The sequence below is a fragment of the Bombus affinis genome, chromosome 7 (assembly GCF_024516045.1).
Source record: "Bombus affinis isolate iyBomAffi1 chromosome 7, iyBomAffi1.2, whole genome shotgun sequence".
NCBI classification, from domain to species: Eukaryota; Metazoa; Arthropoda; class Insecta; order Hymenoptera; family Apidae; genus Bombus; species Bombus affinis.
Genome location: NC_066350.1, coordinates 6,372,056 through 6,395,433, shown reverse-complemented (window position 1 = coordinate 6,395,433; position 23,378 = coordinate 6,372,056). Strand labels below are relative to the sequence as shown.

General features: G+C 37.9%; 3 protein-coding genes and 1 long non-coding RNA gene across 5 annotated transcripts; 1 reads left to right on the top strand and 3 right to left on the bottom strand.

Annotated features, from left to right (window-relative positions):
* Positions 1-475: 475 nt before the first annotated feature.
* Positions 476-3,541, bottom strand: LOC126918748 (dnaJ homolog subfamily C member 2). 2 transcript variants are annotated; one of them, XM_050727094.1, is made up of 5 exons: positions 3,360-3,541; positions 2,722-2,991; positions 2,220-2,604; positions 1,035-2,139; positions 476-956 (listed from the first exon to the last, which is right to left on the bottom strand). In XM_050727094.1, exons 1-5 carry the CDS (start codon positions 3,409-3,411, stop codon positions 906-908), a joined length of 1,863 nt encoding a protein of 620 aa, XP_050583051.1. In that variant the 5' UTR covers positions 3,412-3,541; the 3' UTR covers positions 476-905. The 2 variants fall into 2 exon arrangements, with proteins under 2 accessions (XP_050583051.1, XP_050583052.1); XM_050727095.1 differs by lacking the exon at positions 3,360-3,541 and having other exon boundaries at positions 2,683-2,864.
* Positions 3,542-3,777: 236 nt separating this feature from the next.
* On the bottom strand, positions 3,778-10,347 carry LOC126918756 (rab11 family-interacting protein 2). The gene is made up of 7 exons (XM_050727135.1): positions 10,039-10,347; positions 7,257-7,295; positions 6,053-6,299; positions 5,524-5,902; positions 5,173-5,447; positions 4,650-5,094; positions 3,778-4,537 (listed from the first exon to the last, which is right to left on the bottom strand). The coding sequence occupies exons 1-7, from the start codon at positions 10,067-10,069 to the stop codon at positions 4,361-4,363; spliced, it is 1,593 nt and encodes a 530-aa protein (XP_050583092.1). The 5' UTR covers positions 10,070-10,347; the 3' UTR covers positions 3,778-4,360.
* A 2,037-nt stretch (positions 10,348-12,384) lies between these two features.
* LOC126918777 (Na(+)/H(+) exchange regulatory cofactor NHE-RF1) lies at positions 12,385-21,986 on the top strand. The gene is made up of 2 exons (XM_050727171.1): positions 12,385-13,388; positions 19,221-21,986. The coding sequence occupies exons 1-2, from the start codon at positions 12,963-12,965 to the stop codon at positions 19,563-19,565; spliced, it is 771 nt and encodes a 256-aa protein (XP_050583128.1). The 5' UTR covers positions 12,385-12,962; the 3' UTR covers positions 19,566-21,986.
* LOC126918787 (uncharacterized) lies at positions 15,752-23,092 on the bottom strand. Its single transcript, XR_007711437.1, has 3 exons — positions 22,811-23,092; positions 16,017-16,074; positions 15,752-15,927 (listed from the first exon to the last, which is right to left on the bottom strand). It is a non-coding gene; the product is annotated as an uncharacterized LOC126918787 (long non-coding RNA).
* Positions 23,093-23,378: the final 286 nt, after the last annotated feature.

The following is a 23,378-nucleotide window of genomic DNA, read 5'->3' as shown; positions in this document are numbered from 1 at the left end:
GTCGAAAGGCACGTAACCAAGCAAGTTAAGAATCCGAAACTCACTTAGCCATTAGGCTTACGCTTTACGGTATTCATATTTTTTTTCTCTATTCTTCAAACACGCGAAGATTTATCTACGATGAACCTCTACGCTCGATACTTTGCTTCGTTTACTCGAAACAAATCGACCCTTTCGTCCAATGTGATTTCCAAGATAATTAACTGAGATTTTAAACCGGTTTTGGGTAAAGCGAAATGTTGAGCGCAGACGCATTCGAATGCTAAATACGTGCATGTGGTTCCGACATTGTGTAAACGAGACTGGCGAGAACGACGAAGGAACTGCATGGACAGTATTCGCTGCATAGAAAGGAACTAACACAAACAATTGTTGTTGTTAATGTTGTCAAAAAATGTGTCAAATTAAAAATATAAGAATTTCAAACATCTCATGTTCTAGTTCTGTGTTCGAATGGAGATCGAGGAAACACGCGTTTTCGAAATATCGATCGTCTTTATTTATAAAGTATGTATGCTTCGACCTAAACGACGATTGCTTTCTAGTATCATATTTTACATTACTTACAAGACATTTCGATCGCACGATTGCAGAAGAATTGTTATATAAAAAGAGGTTAATTTTCGGGAGCGTCAATTCGAACCTTGGGACCACGATTTTTCATGCAGTTAACAATTGCGATTAATGTAGTCACTAGGTGCAGTAATTGCTTTCTTGCGTATAAGTAGCAGAAAATTCCTAGAACCATTACAAACTGTGCATGTACAAATTAAACCAAGGCACAAGTATATACAACAGCCGACGTTCGGTAAAAGCTAACATTCATTCTTCTTCCAAACTCAATTATGAATTTGTTTGTAATTTAATAAGTTAAAAACAATTTTCATGTTAAAGACAGACTAATATTATTTCATGACTTGTGCCGCCTTTTTCGCTTTGACGAGTTCGACCAGCTCCTGCAAAAAATCGAAATATAGAAATTTAGAAATATAGAAAAACAATAAATTTGCAAATATATCTTTTTCGAAACGTACCTTATACCTCCTCATGCATTCTTTTTTCGTCCTAGTTGGAATACATGCTGCTATCTGATCCCATCTATCAGGCACACTTGTAGGGTAAGTCTTCAACGCTTGTTCCAGCAGTTTTTGTTCCGCTGGAGTCCAAGGCTGTGCCTCTTTCTTAGAATCTTTTTGTTCGGAACTAACACCGTTAGAAACAGGATGATCCAGACGTTCAGTAACAGCTGGCATTCGGTCCTCAACCGATTCCTTAGTTTTCTTTTCGGCAATAAAATTATCGTAAGCTTTCTTATTTGCTTGCTCCTTTAAACTAGATTTACTGAAATCAGTCGATTGCAAATCTTTAGCCTTCGCAAGAACTTCCTTTGCATCGCGTGTAACACCAGTGGAGGAAGTACTATGTTGATTGATAAAATTTGCTACTACTTCCCAACGTTGATTCGTTCCTGCTGGGAACAAATTTACAGCTTTTATAAGAAGCTGTAAATCATTTTCACTCCATGGAGCGGTGTAAGATTTTACTTGCTTTTCCGGTGTATTTCGCATATCACTAGAGATAACACCGGCTCTACGTTCTGCTTCTATTTTCTTCTCAGTTTCTTCCATGATACTTAGAAAAGCAGTTCTACCGTCACTCTGTAATTTTTTCATTGCCTCCTCTAATTGAACCAATTTAAAAAGTTCACAAATTTTTTCAACACTTTCCATGTGTCTAATAATTTCCTCTAAATCTTGAGCAAAGTAATTATTGGCTTTACAAAAATCTCTCAATGCCTTTCTTTCCTTACGAAGCGCCTTCTTCTGTGCTTCTCTTTCTTGTTTAAGCGCATCTAATTTTGCTTTTTCTTCAATCTCCCGTTTTTCTCTTTCTAATCTTTCCTTTTCTGCCGCGTCTCTCGCTATTCTCTCTTCTTCTTGCTGTCTCTCTTTTGCAGCTTTCTGTTTTGCTTTTTTTGCTGCTGTTTTTTTATCCTTATCTTCTTGCTGGAACTTCTTTATTCTGGGATCTATATTGTAAGCCATATCGACCAACGTACGTATACGTGTCATTTCCTCCTTCTTCCGTTTCGCTCGTGTTGCTTTGTTCTTTTTCTCGATCCACTTGCGCATATCTCGACTAGGAAAATAATTACATCAGATTATAAATATGTTAGAAGGCAAAGAAATACAGAAAAAATTTAATCGTGGTATACTTACTCTTGGCCGCTTTCTTTGTCTTCCTCATCTAAATAAGAATATTCGCGCCACGAATCAAAGTCATACCAAAACGAATAAAATTTTTCTACTTTATCCCTAGGTGTATCTGATCCACCCAGGCGCGGTACCGGCTTCTTTGTAGACCATCTAGCATTGTCTTTGAACGCTTTACCCATTAGCATGTAAAAGTTATTTTTACAGTCTTTTTCATCCGGCAAGTCGTCACTAAAATACGGGTCCACGCTGTCATAACTCCGCCGCTTCATAGGATTTCCCAAGATTTCCCAGGCCCTTGTTATGCAGGTGAAATAATCGTCATCTGGCCGGATTTCCTCGCCCATTGCCTTCCGCTTATCAGGATGATGTTTGAGAATTTTCTGCTTATCTGTAATTCACACATCAAATACTCCTCAACCGGGTTAATCATTGTATTAGGCACGACAGTGAACGATATAACACCTACATTCCTTTACAGAGTATACTTTGAACTTTCTTTACGTACAAGCCCTTTTTATAATATCTTCGGTTGCTTTGTGTCTAAGCTTTTTCAAGCCTAACACCGCATAATGGTCTTGATCTTTCCATTCCTTTGGGTCCAATGACCTAAGATACTCCAAGTCATCTTCAAATTGGTACTGTGAAAGATCTTCTTCGTCGGATGATTCGTCAGATATCCTGGCAGGCATAAGGCTGCGATGAAACTGAGCTGCCCATGCTTGTGCGGTGGAATATAGGACTAAGGGACCTGCTGTACATGTTTCCATGGATGAATCTATAAATTATATTTTGCAGTTGTTAAACTTCTTACTTCTTCACTCTACTCAAACTTAAAAGTTGAAAGACTTTTCATTTAACCTATATGTGAAAATAAATTATATTTTTCGATCACATGGTACATATATAAGGGCAGCAAAATATTCATAATTTAATTATTCCAAACAGCATCATTGTTACAACTAAAATATTTCTAATCATTCATAAGCTATAGAACTGGTGTGCATACAGTGTGAACATTAGAAGGAATTTCTTTAAAATTCTGCAATGTCTCAATGTGCCCCTTGAAACGATCGTATTTCGAGAAATCTAACCTCACATGGTCCATGTCAAAAGGCAAATATTAACAAAACTGCTGAAACTTACCGGATACTGTGTTTAAATTAGTTGAATTGTCATCATTTATATCGTTCCTCATCGTTAGTCGTTAAATGGATATTAACTTTTACAAATAAATTACTAGAGAAACCCCAATGAAAACATAAGCAAACGGACTATCGTACTACGGACATCTCAATACCAAACGACCACGTTATTTGGCGCTCTACGGGTACGTTAGAATAAATAACGACTATCCAATCTGTAAACATCGACCACGTACAAATATTCATTCGACTATGTAACTATACTATCTGTATGTTTATTATAGTACATACTATTATTGTACTATTAGTATATAATGCAATTATTGTACTTTTGAGAAATGTTACGTAATTCAAGGTTATTTGATTGTACATACATATGTATATATACGTGTAGATTAGAAATAACTTAACACGAGTAATTAGATTGTGAAATAGTTTAATGTTTATTTTAAATATATTTGTGAAAATATGATACATATTGTACGAAGAAATACTCTTGTAAATATTCAAAAATACAAATATTTTAATCATACTTGTTGGGATCTTACTTTGGACGGAAATAACATTTTTGGATCAATCATTTTTGTTGGGAAGACTAGGGGTATTTGTTATTTTTCTTTCTCATTTTACAACGGTTGGCACAAACACCGCTCTTTTTCGCCGCGCTTTAAAACATGCTATACATATGTGTAAATATATATAATATATATAAACTTTAATAAAACATTTTTTGTTGAAACGATAAGAAAACATTAAAAATTCAACAAATGTTTATACATTTTAAGAAGCGATGTCATTGCGAAGTACGTGCAAATTAAAAATTATAAATGTTAGTTGAAAATAAATTAAAGCCCGCGAACTACAAAGTAGCTGCAGTTAAATGTATGAAATGGTCGAAATAGGTTGAACGAGCAGTATGCAATTATCACCAATTATTTCGAACACATAATTAATCTCAACATCAACACTTGAAAATACCAGAACGGAAAATTATTTTATTATCTACTGATGACCAGGTGATGACAAACGTCTCTGTGATTGATATGGGTTTTGCAGTAAGCGTGGCGAGCATTCAATTACTCGTAGTAGTAGCGCATCTATATAATCTTCCAAGTCGTTTAGACGTTTCTTCTTATCTGTTACTTCCGCCTGCAGCTGTAGCGTCAATTCGATGAGATCCTGTATTGAAAAAATTTATTATTATTAGCATATTATTCTAATCTCTTTTTTATAATTTAAAAACTGGCGATTTACTATAATAATAGTAATGGTAATACCACAGCGTATTTACCTCTCTCGATTTCCCTTCAAATTGTGAGAGAATTTCATGCGGTAAGTGGCTCTTTACCGACGCTGTAGTTTTAATCGCGTCTTCACCTCCGATGATAATTCTCTCCCCGGATAAATTATTATCGTCATTAAAGTCTTTAAATTTATTCTCTTTCTCTTTCTTCTTGTCTTTCCTCGATTGCTTTTCATCTTTAGGACTCCAACAACTGTATTTATCTTCTTTCTTCTCTTTGAGTTTCTCTTCTTTTACATTCTTTTCTTTAGTCGATGCAAACTTATCTTCAAGTTTGTTCTTTGTTAGTAGTACCTCACGCGGTGCAGGGCTTGGAATCTCTGGAAGTTCTTGACGTTTCAAAGTCGAAGAAGGTGAATTTATGGGTGATGATTCGCGATATTCATCCTTTGGTTCATCTATCACAATTTTTGGACTTGCTTTGCTATCCCATCTAAATATATCAACGGGTATTAATACAATCGTTTCCATTCAGATTGAGATTTCACACGGTAAGAACAATTTTATTCACCTTTTAACATTATTATTAACTTGTTTGCCATAAAGCTTCAAACCCCATTCATCTTCTTTGATATTGTCCACTTTGGATAAGGAGGTAGTGGAAGCGCTCATGGAGAATCGTGGTGGTTTGTTGGGTGCTGCGTTCGTTGGCGCTGGTGGTACATGATGTGCCTCGAAATTGTTACTGGAGGAGTTACTCGAAGCGATCGAAGCTACACTGTTACTGTTGGCGACAACCGGAGCATTTAAAGACGATGCCGAGCTTTTGTGAGACAAATCGTCAAACTGAAATATACAGTTGTAACTGTGAATTATTATACAACAAATATAAATAACAACAAATCGATAGATTCATAGTTACCGTAAATTCGTCCTCGTCCTCGCTAATAACACCAGGGTCAGCTTCTCCAGGTTCTTGTCTCGTAGTGCGGAACTTGCGTTCGTCTTTTTCGTTCAGGTCATCTCCTTTATCCAAATTATGCTTGCTCTTTCCTTTCACTCGATTCCCGATCGATTTGGCTAATTTTTTTAAACCTTTACGCTTCTCGAAGCTGCCTATACTGAGTAAACTTCCACCGATCGAATGAGCAGCCGTGGATAATTGTCCAAGGGAACTTTTGTGACGTTCCTTGTGGCTCAAATCGGTCAAACTACCAGCTTTCACGATGAAACCTATCTTCACTTCAAGTTCTCCTCTCTCTTTCGTATTTTCCTTGCCTGGTTTACTCCCAAGAGTGTACCTGCATATAATTAGAAACTTTTCAGACAAAATCTTGCTTTTTAATTCTCATGTAACTTTATCAACGTTCTCAGCGTTTCATTTATTCCGTAACATAAATAAATCAAAAATGCAATGATGGAAAATAATTATGTAATACCAAACAACGTACCATCTATTCTTTGGTCTCTCGTAAACATCGAAACTGGAGAGAGGTATGCTGATAGTGCCGAGGAATTCGTCGACACCCAAGAAGTTGCGATGAAGGGCCGTAAGGATAATCTCTGCGGTGTTCCCTTGTTCCGGTATGAGTAGCTCGCATTCTTCGTGCCATTCCACATCCTTCGACGCTTTCTCCTTCACAGACGTTTGGTATTTTTCCTTGCCAAGTGCGATCGTCACGAAACAATCGTTGGTCTCTGCGTTGTCAGATCGAAGCATTTAACGTGGGTGGAGACGGTTAACCGCAAGGTTAGGATTAACAAGCCGCGCGACGAATATTAAAAATGTCGCACAGGCCACGTTTATTGTCTACTTATTGACCGTATAAATTACATTCGCGATATTCTCTTCTCCTGTCCAGACGGCACTAATCGTTCTTTTATTTATATTTAATTTGTCGCAATACGTCGAACGTGACATTACTCGTGAAATGACCTAATATTAAATGCCTTTGAAATTGTAGTCGTTTTAGCCGTTTTTTTACGTCATATATGTCAGATTGCGCAGGGAAACGTAACAATTCGTTGATGTCAGTACCTTTTTTTTATTGAAGCGTGTCTAGTTTCAAAACAATGCAAGACGAAATTTTACCGGTGTTTCGTCACTGTGCTATATTCGAATCGAATTTCGCGAACCATGCAAAACCGTTTAAGCTGTACAACATATGTATAAAGCAACGTACAAAGGCTCGATAATCTTAACCTCTTAACTCAGGAAATCTCAGATTACCGGGACTTCCTCCTTACTTGCCTTCGAGTATAGAAACTGTAATCGTGCAACCAAATATATTCGCTTGCTTTATGTATTTACAACCTTCTAAAAACCTGCAATCTCTCCTCAAAAATTGAAAACGCTATTGAAAATATTCATATACCCTTCACCTATACGAATATTGTACAATAGTTACACGCTGTATATCTATACGAGTATACTCTACTCTAGTTATGTGCATTTTGTCTGTATACAGATATTGTACAGCTAAAATAAGAAAATTCAAATGCTTAAGAAAAAAAAAAAAGAAAATAATTCAAAGTTCACGACATAACTTGTATTATAACATTTCACTACTAATATTCGTTCAATTTGTGCAACAGCCACTCGATATATCTGAAGTTTGTACCATTGTTGTCGTAACGATCAATCAGGATACTCACTGTGTTTTCCTTTGGTTAATAAGTTCTTCGCTCTTTGAACTGCAAACAAAGAAAACATTTTGTTAAAATCTAGAAAAAAGGAAAAAGTAAAGAATGATTTATTCCTTGATGACACAAAGTCCTATTATGTTTCAGCTGTTCGAACAAACGTACTAAATGCTAAAATTTCACAGCCTTTTGTCCGTGGAAATATTTTTGTACTCAAAAATACGATAAAGAGAAAGAGGCGTAGCTATGGATAAATCAGCCGTATATTTTATTATGCGCGATAAAACGAAATGGCATCTGGCCAGAGTACAGAGCGAGCCATCGTTAGAATATCTGAGATAATATGCATTTTGTAAAAACGCATCATGACTGACGAGCACAACATAGCTTCCTATCACGGTAAAAGCGTGAACGTATCGCTTCCCTATTGTTCCATTATTCTATTGCATTCTTACCGCGAAATCTTGCTTTTATCGCATTGCTATTCTGCTATTTTTGACTATCCCGCGCTACGTACTTCTTTTTATGGAGGATATGTATAACGTCAGAAATAAATTCTACGCTCAATACGTATATCGTAACGCTGGCACGTAAACTTACGTTTGATATATCTTCTCCTTTTGGTTGTGTGCATCGTGTGGAAATTTCGAATTTTTATGCAATTCTATATTTTAATGTACGTACGTAAGCAGAAACAGCTAAGTGAGATAGCAAGTAAAAGGGAGCTATATAAAAATTTGTTTCTACGTAAACATAGATATAAATTATAGATGAAGATAAAAATACATGAAACGTCTAAAGTAAAGTTCATATTTTAAAGTTTGGCGCCGCTAGCGTTAGGAATAAAAATAACTTTCTATACAGATTCTATTGCTTCAGTTTTTTTTTTTTTTTTTAATATTATATCAACTTATTAAATTACGATCTATTAGGGATTTGTTTCTACATTGAAATTCCGTATAGAATTTTTATACATAGATTCCGTTTTCGTAGTTATTACGCACTGTACTAAACTGCTAATTAATGCAAACGCTTTGCTTTACATATTTTATGTACTTTTGCATATCACGCTCTCTGTGCATTTGTACAATTTTAAATTTCCCGCAAGTGTATAAACATTCACAGTATAATTGTATATTTTAAATAATGGTGTACTCTGGCAATGGTTTACAAAAATAAATATTAACGTTTAGAGAGAATTTCAGCTTCGATCCTGCTATAATAATATTGGCTTTGTACCCTAGTCACGAGACAACGATGCATGAAATGCACTCGATGACTAGAATTCTTTCTACAATCGCATAAAATGTATCGTTTTCCTCGATTTCTCGCCGAACAAAGCCAATTGGATGGGAAAATCAACTCTCTCGCTGCATGCTTCCACGACTCGATTAGACGAAGCGAAGCGTTCGTTACAGCTGCAGCCAAATACCGTTTACTCGGAAAGAAACATTCTTAACGGTTCGAGATCACAGCTAATTAAGCTGGTATACTTCTTTTTTCTATGAGTAAAAAATTCCGCAATGATTCACCACACGACATAGGGCAAATCCTTAAATTGACCGTTGGAAATATCTTTCTATCTTTGTAAATGAAAGAGATAAAGCTCTTCATTAATTATTTTTTAGAAGTTGCGATTATCTGTCGTGATAAAGTAGAAAATATAACTTAAAATGTCGCTTACGTTAGATAAAGGAAAATGAGGAGTCAGGATAGAAAACTAAAGGGCACTTAAGGACATAACTACGATCCTGGAAAGAGGACTCGAATATACGAATAAGAAGGGGGAACATCATCAGCTGCTCCTACATATGCTTTCACACTCTACCTATTTTGCATCGAAACGAAAGTATTAAATGCTTGTCAACTCGCATATAAATGCTCTATACGTTAAAATTGGTAGGAGAAACAATCTCATTAAATGTTCAAACGAAATCACGTCGAAAATATAGTCTAATATCAGTAATGATATTTTATCGAATTAGTTGTATCGACGTGCATTTATCGTGCTAATTTGCCGAATTTTAAGAAACAAAATAAGCCGACCAGTTTTCAGAAGTTGACTCATTGTATATTTAAGCCATGGATAGCCGCGCGCGGTTTAAATATGTACATCGTCCTTAATTTGGCACGATTCGGAGACGTCGCAAAATCGTGGTAGACGATTTTCATACGAGACGTCCGTCTAAAGTCTAGAGTGAAAATATTTACATCCACCAAGGAACTAGAATGCGCAAGTTCGTGCATATATGTGATAAACCATGCAAGTGCACATGTAAGATTACTATCTTTTCGATTGGAGCAGCGTTCGTGTTTTTAAAGTATTCGAGTTTTCACCGTCTCTTCCCAATCTGTCTATCGCGTTACGCGACGCTGCACTCGAATGCGATGAAAATTTTCTTCGACATTCGCTTTTGCCAACGTTTGCGATAGCACACGTTGGTCAAGAAAAATTACACCGTCGCAACATGATCCGCATTAACCATTTAAAAATACCGTGACAATTGAGGTCGCTTGAGTAAGACATGCGTCGTTGACTATAAAGATATACATTGGTAGATGACAGCACGAGAAACACCTAGTAGAGTCCCGGTAAATAAATTTCTGGAACGTATTAACGAGATTGCAAGGTTTCGATTGCCTACATTCGACGAAGGATACCTACGTAACCTAGCCTACGTGTAAGCGGTAATTGGTTTACGGTACATCTGTTTCGATACGAACCACCTGCCGCACAAATAACCTTCTTATCCGCTACGTCAAAGAATTTGCTTCCAGGTTCGTATGCACTTACCTGTCACTTGAACGTGCGTCGGACTCCACATTTTGTTCGATTCGGTTACAGCGTACGGTTACGATAATTCATCTGTTGTTCCTCCTATCGAGAGACCGATCTACGTATCTATCACTATCCTAATGCCGGCTACTGGCATTACGCGTTTTCATTTGCACAACCGTAGGCGTTACAGAAACAAACCACGTCAACAACAAACTATCCGCGTCCCAATGTATCAACGACAACTATACTTGACTACTGTTCGAACAACCGCTACGTCTGCCTCGCGCATCGCGCACCATTACGGTAACCATCGCGCATCCAGTTTCGCGCATCCACTACGCTCGTGCTTCAGATTCGTACGATGCATTTCAATAGCCCTGCACCATAATAAATATAGCTGATTCCTTATTGCTAGTTGAACTTGAAAACAAATAGAAAATTAATTTTTTTGAGGAATTATTTATATTGAATATTATCTCCAAAGCAAAGCGAAGAATATAGTATTGTCCAAAATTGATATAGATTTTATGAATGCTTCCCTGCTACAAGTTATTAATTTTAACAATAAATAAATTTTCTCAGTGAGTAAGCTATTCCATTCTTCTTGTCTATGTTGGATAGCGAAATTATTTTGTCTAAGGTTCCATTCTAAAAGAAAACATATAACATACGTGTATTTAACAAAAGTATGGAGTTGGTAGAGGACAGAAAAATAATATATGTCCACGCATCGTACAATCATCGCGATTAGTCATCGGCAAAATACGAAGATACAGAAGTAGAAATTAGACATCTGAATATGCAAACATATGTACAGTACTGTAACAATGCTGTAACGATGAATAAGTAAACAGTATACGTGCTTCTAATTAACTAGTCATGATGTTTATACTATCCTGACAAAACTGATATGTTTTTATACTTAAATAATTAGATGGTTCGCGTATCGACAAAGATAAAATAATTTTACGTTCAAGTTATACAGGTAAGTCCTTTGCAGAAGATAAAGCAAGTATTTTGGGAAAAGACATCCTATTTGGGTAATTAATGCGTCAAGTATTCGAAGAATTCTTTATTCCAAATGGAATCGCTTCACGCCCACTTTATCACAGATTTGTCACCGTTATGTTATCGCGTGATTTACCTCCTTTTATCATCATTCACGATACACATATGTATTTTATTTGTTAGATTGAAATTAAGGCTTGGATTGAAATTAAGGCTTGGATTGAAATTAATTGAAATTAGATTGTTCCTTTACATTATGTTCACGCATTGTAGGTTATTTACTATTGATAATTGACTTTGAACATCCATTATTGTATTTAAATAAAAATAGATTCTATAACTTACAATTTATAATTTATATGTGCAAATTCTAATTTAAAAAGAATCACGTATACATCACGTATGTATGTTTATAACATGCTGAAGCATATCGCGTTACGAACTTTTATCTCTTTGAGATTCAATTAAAATGCTAAAATGCAAAAATTAAGAAAGATATTTTTTGTGACTACTAAAATATGGATCCGTTTACTTTATTACATATGTATAAATATTTACCAAACATGCACGTACATCATTCAAGTATTTGGAATTATAAAACCGTTTACTACAACGTCACTTCTCAAACAACACTATATATATTGAGTTTCAAAAATTTTTCCACTCAGAAACAAGCGTCAAATATCGTATATGTCATAATGTAATATTTCATGCAATCAATTGTTTCTTGAATGTTTATAAAATTTCAAATCATACCAGTACAAGTTTGATGGTTAATAAAAGTCATCTAACAGCTATATCGGATACAAACTACGACATAAAGAGGTTCTTCTACAAACACCAAAAGTTGTAATACATAATTCTTTCTTTCTTAATCGTTAGTAATTTCTTTGTTTGTTATTTTTTATCGTATCGACGATATATTTATCGACTTATATTTTATCGTAGAAAGATAATTCAATTTTGTGATTTATTGTATGTCTTAATACGACTCTTAATTCATCAAACGTACTTGCAACAGGTGTTCAGTATATTTTTTCATAAAGTGGCAATTATAACGAATAACTATGGTTGATAACGTGACATTTCTTTAAGGAAACGTGTTCATTGAAGCAATATAATCGAAGAAACAATATGTATTCGTTATAATAAGATAAAATTCGATAAATTTTGATGTTTCCCATTTTGCCCGTTGATTCATCTGGATTTTGTTAATCTACCGATAGATGGTGCTATATTAGTTGTCACGCAAGTAACAATATCATCGAGCCGCCCCACTACGTTAGTCCAATCAGCTAGTTACGTTCACCTTCGTTCTCCTAGTTCCCCTTCTCCTAAGATTTTCGATCTTTCTCTCTCCTTCTCGCTTACTTACCTTAGTTTTTAGCCGAAGTCAGCGACAGCGTCTCGCACGGATTGCTTCTTGGTTATGTCGATTACTGCGTCGTTTTCGATCGATTGCTCTTAAATTCTTGATATTTCCAGGTTCCAGCTGTCAATTCGTTCGCGGCTACTGGTCACGTGACCTAGTGTGTGCGTAAACCAACCTTTAAGTTTCGAATCCCCCACGCTAGTGGTCACCGATTCACTTGGATTCACGACAGTGCATACCGCCAGTCGGTTCGAATAATCGCCTCGTGGCAGGTGAAGACGAAAATCGGCGAAGCCGAGCCTGCCAGCTATCCAATCACCTAGTCAACCAGCCGCCGTATGAGGTACGGACGAGCCGTGAGACCGCGCCTCGATCGTCGATCTTGCACAGAAAATTTTGTTACCGATTGCGGTTCGACACGGCGTGCAAACTTTCTCGTAGCGATCCGTGTAACGCGTTGCTTTTCCTCGTCTTCTTTCCTCGCTTAGTTGTTAGTCGGCTTCGATTCCCCTCGTTTCGGTCGCTTTTTGTTTCGTTTAGTGCGCTACGAGGGTGAGGCATGTCTTCCTTCAAGGGTGATAAGATTCCGTGTGCACGACTTTGCCATATCATCAAGTGGGATGATTTTGACGGCTATGGGTTCAATCTACACGCGGAAAAAGGCAAGAACGGTCAATTTATCGGTAAGGTGGACGATGGTTCTCCTAGTCAGGCTGCTGGTTTGCGACAAGGTGATCGAATCATCGAAGTTAACGAGATCAACATCGCGAACGAGACCCACAAGCAGGTTGTTGAACGCATAAAGGCCTTTCCCAATGAGACAAAACTTCTGGTGGTCGACCAAGAGGCCGACGAATATTTCAGGGCCAACAACATCGTTATCAAGGGCACCATGGCGAACGTCAAGGTGAACAAGACTCCAGAGAAGAACCCGAATAGTATCGAACAAGAAGAGCTCAACGGCAGCAATGTCTCCACAGATGAGGTGCGTACAGTTTAGTTCGCGAACACAGTTTCTCTAAATTCCAATTACCTTCTGGAAGTTACCTGTTGCCCGACGCAGCGAATTCTTCACTGAGTCGAGCGAGTCGGTCGATCCACCTGTTGCTTCGATACGTGTATCGGTCGTTCGGCTATTTGTCGTGACCCCTCACGTAGAATCACACCTTCAAGAGGTAGGCGATCGTTTTCTATGCATCTCTGTGAATTTTTCTCAAGAACGTTTTAAAGAATTATCTGTTATTATCAACGTCGTAAAAGTCGCGATAAAACTTGTAATTTAAGGAATTTTCAAACGCTCTTCGACGATTTGAAAACGTACGAGCTTTTTTTTTTTTTTATTAAACGCCGATTAATATGTAATGGTACGATTTAGCTAAGAGTTAGCGTACTGTTTTTTCTACAATAATATCTTTAGACGTGCGTCACAGGAACGTGTCGATTTGGTCAAAATAATAAACCGTGTTTCGCGTGATGTGTTCCCCGCTTCTCACTTTGCGAACATCCAATTTGGTAGGAAAACAGATTTTGATTTTACAAATAATCTTGGCATAATATCTGGATCGTGATTCGTCTTATCAACATCTTAACGACATGCACTAGGATCATTGTTTTTTCAAGGCAGCAAAATAACAGTCTTCTTTTATTACATATTTAGAGATAAGTGTTTCACCAGGTTGCGGTCTTGAACATCTGTGTTTACCACAGTTGGCCAGTAGAAGCGAGAGAAAAAGTTAACACGCCATACGTGGAACGCTGCCTCGTCGTCTCGCCGTATAATACACGAACGCATGAACAAATAAGTAGAAACGGGGAATTTCGATTTTTTGTTCCACACTCGGAAAACGAATACCGACGAATTGCACGAGATTATTTGTGTAACGCGTGTAGGTAATATCGTCAATACGGAAAAAGCATTCGTCGATACGTTTATCGAGTCATCGTTTCCGTTTGATAACTCGTTCGAAAATCGACTTTGTCCAACGTCGTGAAAAGATTGTCTACGCTAAAAATATAATGTTTGGCGAACAGATGTTACGATATAACATAGTACAATTAGCGCATCAGATACATATGTATGAACATGCTCGCAAGTGTTTATGATCTTGTTCATATTGTTTCGATACGGTGAATGTTTTACATTAAAAAAGGCTACCATGATATAGTATCTCGTGTTTTCGCTAGTTTCTTTCCAGTAAAGCGCCGTCGAACGATAACACGTTAGATTTTGATACCATTATCGCAGCCTCAACGAATACGAACTCATCTTCCTCACGGGATGCCTCCTACGTGCAACCACTGTACTGTTCTCACTCGATAAAACTTATTCTCTAATTTTTAACATCGCCCCATTGTTTCAGACATTTTCGATATGCGCATATTATACCAGTCGTATATTTATCATTCACAAATTTCTTAAGTACGAAGAGAAATTAAAACATTATCGATATTTTCTTGAAATTTTTCGTCAGAAATTTTCTTTCAACGTTAAGAAGAATTAGATCGCATATTGATAATATATTTACAAACATAATTAAAACGCAAAACATAAACTATTCGATCATGGAAAAGAACGAATGAAGCGAATCGCAATTATCTATCCGTTGATCCACTTTTGCCACACCTAGTGGTAAACGAGCGGATTGAAATTTAACACGCGATGGAGCGTTTCGTTTGTACGTTATTTATTTCATCGCGTCACGTCCGCGAATTTCAGCTTGGTTCGAAGCAAAATCAAATACTCGGGGATTTTTTTTCTCAAGGTCTCTGAATCATGTTCCATCTCGTTTCCTTCCTAACGATTCCTGCTCCTTCTTTCGAGACGCGGAATTATTAGAAAAACCAATTTTCCTGTTTCGCCTTCAGTTTCCTTGTTTCCGTCGGTTGATTCACTGCTGCTAGAAGGTGAGCGTTCACGAGCACCGAATGACTCATTCGTTTTGTTCCCAAGCGATAAGACACGTAGGAAAGCGTATCACGAGATTCGTTTCTTGCTCGTTATATTGTACGATCGGTTCTCGCGAAGAAATTCCAAGACGCCCGATTGGATTTATCGGACGAATGTTTCAACTATGTTTGTTCGGTTATCGAGCAGAAACGGGGTGCTATCGTTGAACGATATCGCCGTCAGCATTCTCGGATGTAACAATTACGGTGCTAATCGACGGAAGTTGCTCCTTTACAAAATGGCACGTCACTGGCCTTAATTCGTCTTTATGGGATCCACGCGTTCGATCGTCTTGTTGCGATACGCTCGCGCCGCGAATCCGATCGCGGCAACTATCTCGCGATCGAAAGATTCGTCCTCCGTCGATAGGACTCACCGGATATCCGGTCATTTTTGCGGCATAAAATTACGTAAATTTCGCGTTCTACCGAGCTACGTAATCGAAGACGCACGCGTATCCGCGATCGTGCTGCACATGCTGTCTCGTACGCTATAAAACCACCATAAAGTTTTCTTCTACGAGTACCAGATACGAGACACGGCACGACCAAGTCGGAAGTACGCGAGATAATCGAACCTGTCGATAAAAGTCGGATTTTTGTCTAAATTCACGTTTTCACGAATATAGTTGGTAAATTGAAACTATGCACTGAGAATTGTTCTTACCTGTCAAATATTATAATCGGATTGCAGATGTATATGCATTTATAGGGAATTCCAAGATCTAAACAAACAAATTTAAAATATAATACTCTTTATGATATTTAGTAGGTGAAACGAATGTCTAAATACGTTTCGTCTCTCTAAATGTATCTGTAAAAATATCTGTTTGCATCCACGGACTAATTGCAACGATACTTTCGATATTTTATATACTTTCGCATATTACACGCATAGTACGCGTTTCTTTCTCGTATTTTTCTAAGAATTGCAAATTTTAAAGCCATTAAATTCCGTAATTGCGTGGTACGGCGCGCAATAGTTGAAACTCTTAGGCCATTTTCATAGTTATGAGATACGGTGTATGCGCATCGGGGAAAAAAAAGAATATCGGGACTCAGATCGATTAACGTGTTTCCACGTTATGAATGCTAATTTTACACTTTTACGCGACCCACGATCAATTTAATCGATCGTCCATCGTAATTTACGAGCTAAAAGGTTGCGTTGTCGCGAGCCTGATCATACGTATAGTAAATAATTAATTGCCTCCGTGCAGACTGCTGGTCAAACTTCCTGTCACCATTTTCAATTACGCAATAGAGCAAACCGTGTGGCATGCACGGTATACGAATGAGAGGGAAAACCGTTTGTCGTGCGAGTCTGATCTTCGAAGATTTTCACGAACGTGGCAGAATGCAGCGGAGTAACGACGCGACGGTCAAATCGGTGAAATACTTTCGTGGCAACGACTAGTTTTAAACGTCCGTTATTTGCTCTTATTCGGTTTCCGTGTGCAGCGATTTTCAAAGAAAGCGTGCCAAAAAGCCAGGCCGAATGCATATACAGATAACGGGGATTCCCCTCCCGAAAGGAATCAGGACAGTGGTCGCGTATAGTGTTTCTCTTCCCAGTAATAATTAAACATACCCGCAACTAAACAACACAGGACGAATCGATAATTTCCAGTCTGGCGACTACGGGTCATTCAATCCTAGCTACGTATCCTTTTTTCCTTTCTTGCTCTCCAATAATAATCACATACTATTTTGTGTGTTCTTGAAGCGCGCGTGCGCACCTTTTAACAAGGACGTCGCTTCCGTTGTTACTTCGAACGGGATACTCGCCGTAAGGAATTAGTCGTTCGCTATAAAGATCGTAGTTACGATTAGTCGCGATTGCATACGATATAAGCTCGTGGTTGCTGGAATTAATTGAATCGCGGGATGCCGGTGTCGACGCAACAATGCCACGACATAGATTCTCGATGTTTTATGGAAAGTTACTTCAGCTTGATCTATGCTGGTATTAGGTATTCATAGCATTATTGGACTCGCACGTTTATATCGAACGTTTTCGTTCGTTGCATCATCACGATCAGTCCTTCGACGTTACCAAAGCCTCGTTCGTATTAGTTAGGTTATCCGAATTCAAGTCACTCGAGGATGACAAACAAGTTGAGACCGTTTGTTAAACGTGTGCCTGTCTTTTTACTTCACGCGACTCGAAATATTCTTTCGAGTTTTTACGCTCGTTTTTATTGAGATCGTCCTCGGATTAGCGAAGTTGCTTGAACTTATTAAGTGGTTGGAAAATGTAACGACTTGCTTGAAGGCAGGCACGAGTCGTGCGAATTCAAGCGATCTAACGAACTTGACTTGTAGTCTAGTTTAAATTAGCCAAGTTACGTGAATCCAAACTGTTTGAATTTGAATAACCTGATTTCAAAAGGATATCTGCTGGTATATAAATGTTAATCACGATATTAATCATAATTATAAATCTGACATGTGATTTAGTACTAAATATAAAGTTCAAGAAAGGTCAACTTGGTTTAGAACATTGATGTTAGTAAGTTGGAAATTATCTAGCGACCGTGCTGTTTGTTTCGAGTTAGAGAAATCGTTGAAAGAATCTCAACTTTATTCGAACGAAGCTTAAACCAAGTCGCTCGAGTTCCAGTAACTTGGCTACTATAAACAAATCCCAAGTAGCACAATTCAGAGCGTAGTAAGAATTCGCAAAGTTCTGGGATGATGATTCGAGGATCGTTCGAATCGTAATCGAAGGAAATTTCGATAGAAGCGAGTTTTTCAATTGCGGCGGCGATAACAGCGAGCCGCAGCAGGACAAACCGACTAACATTATTTCGAAGAGATTTAAACGGCCTGTGGTTGGGAACCGGTTTTCCATCGCGCTTGCCTTTTGCCGATGGAATTCCTTTAAGTACCGTTCGGAATATTGCATCAGGAGCCAAGGTCATTATGAGTTCCTTCCACGAATTTGTCCATCGTTTTTGACCCGTGTGAAACTTGTCTGAATCGCACGTATCTCTTCATTACCCAGGAAAAGAGAACAATGCTGCGACCGATGTAACGCGTCTATTAATTGCCGCGTCCACGCTCTTACTTTCTATCGGCGGGCGTTAAGGAGAAACACTTTCTGTTGTATAACGGAAAATTGAAGCGTTTCGCTCGACCGCACCCCGTTAACGTAAATTTTCTTTAATGCGAAAAATTTAGTCACAGGCGTTAACTGGCAGAATGTGTCGACTCTTCGTTCGAACGATAATTTCTCTATTTATAGAAGATAAATAACTAAAAATAACGTAAATTCGTTTCATTTATAAATAGCCGTATCGCGTTTATATTTGCAAGCATCAAAGCTGATCTAATTGAAATTCATAATCGTTAGATAATTATCGCGTCGTAAATTTGTATGCATTTATGGGAAATTTAACCAGAGATATACAGAAATATGTAAAATATCCAAAACCCGCTACTCATTGCAATATATTTTCCAGGTGACAGGAATGTCAGCCTCGATGCCGCTTCTTCGATCGCGTTCATCAAATTATGTTTTCGCGTAAACATTCAAAGTCGAATAATTATAGAAGTTTCCGAATAACAGACAAACCGGTAAATAGAGAAATATTTTCTCCAGGCTTGCGTTGCTGATTTCGTTCGAAGCGACCGATTTTCAACTTCTTCGAAGCGCATATTTCGGAAAAAAGTAGCGCGCCGACAACGATCGACCTTGATACGTGACACGAGTTCCTCCTACCATTTGCACGCTTTTTCTTTGTTCCTCCTTGTCTTTGTCTCTCCTCGCGCATATAGCTAATATGCAAGTAGAAATGCGCGTGTGTGTTCAAAAATATATATTACGCTTACAGACGAGGAGATTATAAAAGGAAATGTCTCTTTTCAGAACGCGCATAAGTCAAGTGGATCGAACGACACTTCGCACAGCGAGAGCAGCACACTGACGGCAGGTGCGACGAGAACTTCGAACAGGAGCGAGAACGAGAACGAGAGCGAACGTGAGGAGTCTGGCCGAGAGAACGGGAACGGGAACATCAGGAACGAGACGACGATGGCGCACGTGCACGATACCGGAAACGGCAGCGTCACCGGTAACGAGCCACGACAGGGCCTGAACCTGAAGATGAGCGCCAAAGAACTTAGAGCTCAGCTGGCTGCGCGCAAGAAATACGATCCGAAGAAAGAATCGATCGGCTTCAAGGACAAATTTGACATCGTACAAAAATTATAACCGTTGATCTTGTCCGTCTCGTTCGATAGTCTTGTCGGCTATGCTGCGCGGTGCTGTTTCTTGTCTCGCTATTAGTAGTTAGGATGCTTGTGTCCTGACTGATCCGGATGAACGCAAAACACTATCGGATATTTTTCTGAGTTACTGTATAGACAGAAATAGCTCGAGGTAATAGACATTTTTGAAATTCTAACCGGGCATATACACGCGTGCGGGTATACGTATCTTTGTGTGTATTTGCTTGTACCTGCGAGTCCATTAAATTCGGATGGTTTGCTACAGATAGGACGAAGGACGCATTTGAACGTTTCTAAATTGCTGAAAAGTCTGAACGCTAAAATAGTTTCTTGTTACATTAGATATACAGTTGTCCCGCTAACTACAGCGAGAATTGCGCGCACCAAGGACGTTCACGACGACGCGGGAGAAAGTGTAGAACGTTGCGCGACGTAGGACGCGTAACGCGCGCGTCATCGGTAATTTTCATTATTCCTTATCAAATTCAACGTATCGTTCGTTTTCTTATTGTAATCGAAGGGGAACGTGTATAGCTTGCGAAGTAAAAAGCGTCTTCCAGTTCTTGCGAGTAGTGCGTAGAAAGGAAAGCTTCTTTTCCGATCCTAGAAACCGATATTTGACACAACGAGGAATATGCCAACACCCGAATGGATTATGTAATTTAAGAAATGTAACGATGTACAAAAATGCGGCGACACAATAGTGGGAAGACTTGGGCAAATTTCCACGTTTGTTGGAAGTTTCAACGAGCGTATGCGACTATATATAGTTGAGAGAGTCGCAGGATTCGCAGGAAACTCGGGTACTCTCTAACTCGACATTGCTAAATATTACGACAACTTGTTGTGTAACTTTCAATTATCGCCGTTGTGATCCTTTTGCGTCGTGCTTCGTACCTTACGCGAATACCTAGAAGCTAGTTGTTTTGTTCTATTTTTTATTGCTCTTTTGTTTTTCGCACTATACGTACCTACATACATTCCGTTTTGCGGTAATTCCTGTAGCCACGATAAATACCGATCGGTAACACGCGAAAACGTACGACTTTATTATTTGTTTGATGAAGCGTTACAAGGAAAAGAAACGATTTATTGCCGATTTCGTCATATTTTTCGAAGCATTATGTCGCACAAATTTCAGATTCGATAATTAATTCGATCGACGCATCAAAGTCAAATAATGGATGCCGATATATTGTATTTAATACCCGATAATAAATCGATCGATAAATTGATCAGACGTCACACTTTCTACGAATGATGTCATGCGAGTATCGATAACAGGATTCCTATATGGTTATTTTACGACTAAAGTACGATATCTTAGAAATAACAATATTTCGTGTTGTACATCTATTATTTTTGAGATCGATAGATTCGATAAGATCAAGCGCTTTTGTAATTACAGCGCGGACTCTTATCTGTTTAAAGTCAGACAAAGATAGTTGTTTTGTTTTATTCATAATTCGTATTTCGTTAAGCTGTTTTTATTTTGAAATAAATTTTACGTATGTATAAAAAAGAATTCTTGTTTTGCGGTATTTTCAACGATGCAAATTTTAAATACATATGTATAACGGAATGATTCAGTTGAAGAAACAAAAGGTTGTAATCTTTGAAAAGGAAAATGTAATTCTAAGAATAATTTGTTTTTGTGTGGAATTTCATTTATTTGTGAATTTCGTCTATTGAAGTTCGAATTTTCTGTTATATTTTTCGTTTACCATCGATAATCGGTGTCAAACGAATTAAAATGTCGATTTGATCGCGAATTACGATCGATAACACCGCGCACTATAGAAACCGATCGATCGCATTATCGATCAAGAAGATCGAGTCGCTCAAGGTTAATTCGCTTACCGTGATCTATCGGTTTATGCTCTGGCACTGAATATACGCTATGTATAAATTCTTACATATTCTTATATATTACATAAAGTTCGATGCATAAGCATGTTCATTTCTGTAAATATTAGATCTTCGTGCTGCAAGGTCGGTGCAACGATCGGAAGAACGAATGAACAATCGTCTTCATGCCTTGTTTCGCATAATTAATATCGCTGGCCGTCGATATAGTACATACGTATCACGCGTTTGAGGCAGTTTGCGATACTTCTGCTAGTATTAAAAATGAAATTATAATTTACTGGAAACTTGAAACGATAAACTTTATCCCTTGACATTTTGAAATGTTAGTTATCACGCAAATTATTGCACCGATTCCTTGAAATGTATATAAATGCTCTGAATAAGGGTAAAATACACACGTTGTTACAACTATTGCACAAGTCGTATTTTTTAAGCGTAACTGTAAGCATTATGTTTGACGACAAGACTTAGTTGTACGTTATTCATCAAATTATATTCATTTACGTACATCTCTGTATAAATAATATTGTACGTATATGACTCGCTTTATTTCTTACAACCTCCCATCGTCGGTACATTATGTCTTCGAAGCAACTCGCATATATCAACATATCGAAAAAGACGATCGAAGGAAAAGCAAGTCAAAGCTTCTATGTTCAACAGTTATAGGTTAACAGCTAGTTAAAGATACATATTAATCCATAACTTTTGTTACACTTAATTTACGTCTCAGAACACTTCGATTTTCTCGATCCTTTTGAGCTGTAATACTGACATCGCTGTGTAGTGTATCATTGAAAAAAATCTAGTAACATTATTGTTGATGTTATTCTTTATTTTCGAAATAAGTACTTGCCGGAAATTTGATTTTAATTCCTAACACCGATGACACTATAATCGTATTCCGTCCCGAGTCGGTAATGTCGGAAGTGACACGAAATTATGTAGTAAGAAGATTCTAACCGAAGATGTGGTTCTAGCTCTAGAAACTTCAAATTCTGTGTTATAAAAATACATTGCATATCAGATCTATACTAAATTTCGTCTATGGCATTATTTATAAAATTTTTCAATCGACAGTACAACTTATTCAAGAATCGATACTTTCCTCCATCTATCGTTCTTCTGATCGATCAATGCACCTATTTTAATAATTGTTACTATGCCATTAGTTTCTAGTTACTTCTATGGTAGAAAAATTAGTCGTTTGTGAATAAAAAGCTAAATGTCTATGGGTTTATATGGCATCTGTAGACCCAATATGTAATTTGTCATATATCTCTATACTTTTTGACTTGCATTTTGACCTGTACATTTTTTCAGTACTTGGTGTTTTTAAGAAGTCATTGTGAAACTTACATTATGCGTACGAGATGAATGATCGATGTTGTGGAGTAGAGAAGACCGCATACATATTTTCGGAAGGATGCAGTCGTGCAGCGATAGTTAACACTGTCAGTCAAGTAAAAGAAAAAGTGGTTGAAGATGTTGGCTCGTGAAAAACAGAGGAAGTAAATTACTGGCAAATTAACAGCACCGTGTTGGATCGGTGGTACGATGAAAAAGTAGCGGAAGAAGGGTGCAAAGGCAGATTCTTTGAGTGGTAAGTGGAAGCGAGAGAGCACGACGGGATTGAGCGTGGCGCGAGTGAGAGAGAGTGCGCGAGGCGGACATATATGGTTGCAGGGTCCGAAAAGCTCTCAGGTTACGCCGACGGCGCTAACCGTTTTCACGATGATGTTTGCTCTCCTTGTCTCTCTACTATCTCTCTCTTTCTCTCTCTCTCTTCCTCTCCTTCTTCATCCATCGTTTCTCTTTTCTTTTCTTTCTCAAATCCGCGTGTATACACTCGCACCTTTCGATCCCACTTGTCTATAGTCTTTCTCTTTTCGACGTATGGGCTCGCGATCTCGGTCATTCGTATGCA